This window comes from Myotis davidii, unplaced genomic scaffold (genome assembly GCF_000327345.1).
Source record: "Myotis davidii unplaced genomic scaffold, ASM32734v1 scaffold98, whole genome shotgun sequence".
Taxonomy (NCBI): domain Eukaryota; kingdom Metazoa; phylum Chordata; class Mammalia; order Chiroptera; family Vespertilionidae; genus Myotis; species Myotis davidii.
This window is the reverse complement of record NW_006294654.1, coordinates 470,930-476,449: the sequence shown is the minus strand read 5'-3', so window position 1 is coordinate 476,449 and position 5,520 is coordinate 470,930. Positions and strand designations below refer to the sequence as shown.

Here is a 5,520-nt window from a genome sequence, read left to right as displayed (position 1 = left end):
CCCCCACCACTGTGGCTTCATCCAGAGGACATCCAGAATGAAGTCCAGAAAGCCTTTCATCTGTCCAATCTAATTAGCATATTACGCTTTTATTATTATAGATGCTCATAGCAGCATTACTCACAAAAGCCAAAAAGTAGGAATAACTTAAATGTCCATCAACTGAATAAAGGATAAACACATGTGATGTATTCATAAAATGGGATATTCTAAAGTCTTAAAAAGTAATGAATACTGATACTTACTACATGGATGAACCTCAAAAAATATGATCAGTGGAAAAAAAAAACAGAAATGAAAGGCCATGTATATTGTATGATTCCATTTAAATGAAATGTCCAGAACTGGCAAATCCATCAAAACGAAGTAGATTAGTGGTTGTCAGAGGTGAAGTGGAGGAAGATTAAGAATTTATAGTGACTATTAATGGGTATGAGGTTTATCTTGTGGGTGTTGAAAATGTTCTAGAATTTTTTTATGTATCTGTCCGATTTTCCCAACACCATTTATTGAAGAGACTGTCTTGACTCCATTGCATGCTCTTGCTTCCTCTGTCAAGTATTAATTGAGCATAATGGCTTGGGTCCATTTCTGGGTTCTCTGTCCCATTGGTCTATATGCCTATTCTTGTGCCAGTACCAGGCAGTTTTGAGAACAGTGGCTTTGTAATATAGCTTGATATCTGGTATTGTGATCCCTCCAACTTTGTTCTTCTTTCTCGGGATTGCTGCGGCTATTTGAAGTCTTTTTTTATTCCATATGAATTTTTGGAGTGTTTGTTCTAGGTTAGTGAAATATGTCATTGGTATTTTAATGTGGATTGCATTGAATCTATAGATCGTTTTGGGTAGTGTGGACATTTTAATGATGTTGATTCTACCAATCGATGAACACGATACATTCTTCCATTTGTTTATGTCTTCCTCTATCTCTTTTTTCAATGCCCTGTAATTTTCCAATTACAGGTCTTCTACCTCCTTAGTTAAGTTTATTCCTCGGTATCTTAATTTATTTGTTGCAATGGTAAATAGAATTGTTTTGTTTTTAGTTTCTCTTTCTGTGCGTTCATTATTGGTGTATAAAAAAGCCATAGATTTCTGGGTGTTAATTTTGTATCCTGCTACATTGCCGAATCATTTATTAAGTATAGTAGTTTTTTGATGGAGTCTTTAGGGTTTTTTATGTACAATATCATGTCATCTGCAAATGACAGTTTTATTCTTCTTTTCCAATTTGGAGATGCTTTTTATTTTTCTTCTTGTCTGGTTACTACAGCTAGCATTTCCAGTACTATGTCAAACAAGAGTGGTGAAAGTGGGCATCCCTGTCTTGTTCCCATTATTAAGGGAAATGATTTTAGTTTTTGCCCATTGAGTATGATGTTGGCTGTGGGTTTGTCATGTAAAGTTTTTATTATGTTGAGGTCTGATCTCTATATTCCCACTTTGCTGAAAGTTTTTATCAGGAATGGGTGTTGGATTTTGTCAAATGCCTTGTCTGCATTGGTTGATATGATTATGTGATTTCTGTCTCTCAATTTGTTTATGTGATGTATCATGTTTATTGATTTGCGAATATTATACCAGCCTTGAATCCCTGGAATAAATCCCACTTGGTCATGGTGTATGATCTTTTTTTAAAAAATTTTCTTAAAAATAATTTTTTTTATTGTTTAAAGTATTACACATAGTAGTACATATATCTCCTTTCTTTCCCCATTGACCTTCCCCCAGCTGCCCTTAACCCCTGTCACATTCCCTCATCCCACCCTGCCTCCAGTGTCTTGTGTCCATTGGTTGTGCTTATATGCATGCATACAGGTCCTTCGATTGATCTCTTTCTCCACCCTCCCCAACACTCCCCAGCCTTCCCGCTGTAATGTGACAGTCTGTTCAATGCTTTACTGCCTTTTTATCTATCTTTTGGTTCATCAGGTTATAATGTTCTTTATTTTCCATAAATGAGTGAGATCATGTGGTGTTTTTCTTTCACTGCCTGGCTTATTTCTGCAGCCACTGAGGAAAACAGTATGGAGTTTCCACAAAAAATGAAAAATGGGCCCTAATCAGACTGGCTTAGTGGATAGAGCATCAGCCTGTGGACTGAAGAGTCCCAGGTTTGATTCCGGTCAAGGGCATGTACCTTGGTTGCGGGCACATCCCCAGTAGGAGGTGTGCAGGAGGCAGCTGATGGATGTTTCTCTCTCATCAATGTTTCTATCTTTATCCCTCTCCCTTCCTCTCTGTAAAAAATCAATAAAACATATTTTTTTTAAAAATTAAAAATGTAACTCCCATTTGACCCAGTGATCCCACTTCTAGGACTATATCCCAAGAAATCAGAAACACCAATCAGAAAGGATATATGCACCCCTGGATTCATAGCAGCACAATTTACAATAACTAAGAATTAGAAACAGCCTAAGTGCCCATCAGAAGATGAGTAGATTAAAAAACTGTGGTACATCTACACAATGAAATACTACACTGCTGGAAAAAAAAAAGAAGTAACTCTTACCACGTGCAATAGCATGGATGGACCTGGAGAGCATTATGCTAGAGAAATGAGCCGGTCGGAGAAAGATAAATATCACATGATCTCACTCATTTGTGGAATATAATGAGCAATATAATCTGATTACCTAAAATAGATCCAGAGACATAGAAGCATGGAACCTCACACGGAGCCTCAGAGGGAAGGCAGGGGTTAAGAGATCAACCAGCTTTGGCTTAGTGGATGGAATGTCCCAGATTCGATTCTGGTCAGGGGCGAGTATCTTGGTTGCAGGTTCCTCCCTGGCCTGGGCCCTGCTCAGGGCTCATGTGGGAGGCAACCAATCGATGTGTCTCTCTCACATGGATGTTTCTCTCTGGCTTTCTCTCTCTTCCACTCTCTAAAGGTCAATGAAAGGTATCCTCGGGTGAGGACTAAAAAAAAAGAGAGAGAGGGAGAGAAAGAAAGAGAGAAATCAACCAAGACTCGCATGCATATAAGCATAACCAAAGGACATAGACAGTAAGGCAGCAGGAACATGTGCTGGGGGGGGAGTGAGTAGGGAGAGATCAATAGGGGGAAAAGGAGACATGTGTAATACTTTCAATAATAAATATTTTTTAATATTCTAGAATTAGACATTGTTGATAATTGCACAATGTTTTGACTATACTAAAAAACACTTTCCATGTTAAAAGGGTGAATTTAAAATGCGAATTAATATCAATAGAAAAAGAAAAAAATAAATAAGCAAAAGACAAAGACACTTCAACGGACTATACAAACAGCAAAGAACAAGAAGTTCAACAACTTCAATTACTAAGGAAGTAAAAATTAAAACCGTAACACTTTATCACTATGTACCTACTAGAATGGCCAAAAAATAATAATTTTTTTAAGTGACACTACTAAATGCTAGAAAGGGTACAGAGCATTTAAGCACTCATACAATGCTGGGGAGACTTCCAAATGTAAAGCTACTCTGAAAAGCAGTTTCATTGCTTCACATAAATTAAATATATACTTACCATATGACCTTGAAATCCCACTTTTAGGTATTTATCCAATGAAATAAAAATTTATGATCACACAAAAACCAGTACATGAATGTTTATGGCAGCTCTTCATAATTACCAAAAATTGAAATGTCCTTCAACCCATGATGAGATAAACATTTATAGTACAATCATACAAAAGTACCACTAAATAGTGTAAGAATGAAATGCCGATGTATGCAACACATGGGTAATTCTCAAATTCATTTTACATAAGAAGTTAGGTGAAAGAAGTGAAACTAAAAGAAGCCAGACCCCAAAAGCCACATCATATAATTCCATTTACATAGCACTCTAGAAAAAATAAAACTGTAGAGATGGAGGCAAAACAGTGGTTCCCAGAGGAGGGTTGGGGGCTGGGTGCAATGGATTGCAAAAGGACAGCAGAGGGAATTTGGGAGTCTTATTGGAACTCTTCCCTATCATGACAGCTGGTGTATACACATCTTTGCATTTGTCAAGACAGATAGTACTGTACATCACAAGGGTGAATTGTAATATGTGTAAATTTTAAATAATCAAATCCCAGGATAAATCCCAGCCTCTGTGTGTTGCCAGACCGGGACACCTTGTATGTAGAATCAAACTTCCACTATAAATCAAAGTACACCACGAAATGTTCTTATGGCTTCCTTCTGAGGTAGGTGGAGACACGTTTTGTTATTTTAACTTTGCAAATGAGAAGCAGCACAGATGAAACAATATGCAACTTTCTGTTACGCATCAGAGATGTTGACCTAGCACTTATGTCCCTAGTTCTTAGAGTCTATTATGGAGCGAGGTACCAAGATTAGTAACAAAAGGTCTTCTTTACGATTACACTATGTCACAGAGAGGGGGAAAAAATCAAGATTAAAAAGTATTTTAGAAGAAGTCTGAAAGTGTGTCCATATTCAAGAATAATTTATTAAATACACACACACTATTCACACACACCAAAAATAAAAATAAAAATAATAACCCTAACCTTGGTCTGGGAGAGTCATTTCATAAAGAAAAGGAATCTGACTTCTAAGGGCATATTACAAACATGAAAGCACTAAAAATGAGGCTTTAAAGAAGGTAAAAGCACTGGAGTACACAGATACGAAGTAAAGCTTCGTCCTTCACTGTCTAGGCAGCAGCGTGAAGCGCAGGTTTCAGCCCTGCCTTTTGCAGATCTGAGAGGTTGCACAGCGGCACCTCGTTTCTTTAAAAAGTCCGCAATTCTCTCCAACCCACCACCCCGAAGCCTCACAAACCTACTAGTTAAGACCTTCCTGGGTCAGATTGTGAATTGAAAACACACAACCGCCCCTTTGGGTTTATTACGCACAGGAGTTTCGCTTTTTCTTATCAGCGGAATCCAGACGAGCAACCCCGGTGGCATGGCCCGAGCACACACCCCGGCCCGGCAGCATGCAGAGGCCGGGCAGGAAGGAAGAGGGCAGGGCGTCTTGGCCACAGCGTGTTGCCTTCACGTGCGGGGCGGCGTGCGACACTCGCGGGCCGTCCGTCACAGCCCAAGGGGGGAATGACAGGGATGGAGACCGAGCACCGGTGCTCCTGGCTGCCGCCCCGCGCCCAGCACCGCTGCCGCCGGGCCACGAGGGGAGGAATCTGAACTCCAGACCCAGAGAGTCCAACTACGGGACCCCCGGCCACGCGGCTCGAAAAAAGAGGGCCTTTCCCCCCAGCACCCAAGCCCCCTGCCCCTCCTGCCAAGAATAAACACCTCGCGGGCGAAGGCCTGGAACTGTCGCCCGGCTTTACGTAATTTGACCCCGGAGGGCGGTGGCAGGTGGCGACGCCGGGCCAGCCGGGGGCCCGAGGACCTGGCCGGGAGGGAGGCAGGACTGAGGGCCGGCGACCGTCTCGTTACCTCCCCAGATGCCCAGAGTGAGCTGGGACGTGTCCAGGTTCACCACATAGTCCCCCAGGAACCGGTTCAACACATCCACGACCACCGACTCGAACACCATCTTCCTCCGCC

The 5,520-nt window shown here is 41.1% G+C and overlaps 1 protein-coding gene across 4 annotated transcripts in view; it reads right to left on the bottom strand.

Moving 5' to 3' along the window:
* Nucleotides 1-5,514, bottom strand: part of VPS13A (vacuolar protein sorting 13 homolog A (S. cerevisiae)) — a 185,645-nt gene extending 180,131 nt beyond the window's left edge. For all 4 annotated transcript variants that reach the window (XR_001514783.1, XM_006769015.2, XM_015567378.1 and 1 more), the window contains exon 1: nucleotides 5,410-5,514. Coding sequence is in view for 3 of the 4 variants with exons in the window: in XM_006769015.2 (XP_006769078.1) it covers nucleotides 5,410-5,509 (100 nt within the window). In the remaining variant the exon portion in view is untranslated. The remainder of the gene's footprint in view (nucleotides 1-5,409) is intronic.
* Nucleotides 5,515-5,520: the final 6 nt, after the last annotated feature.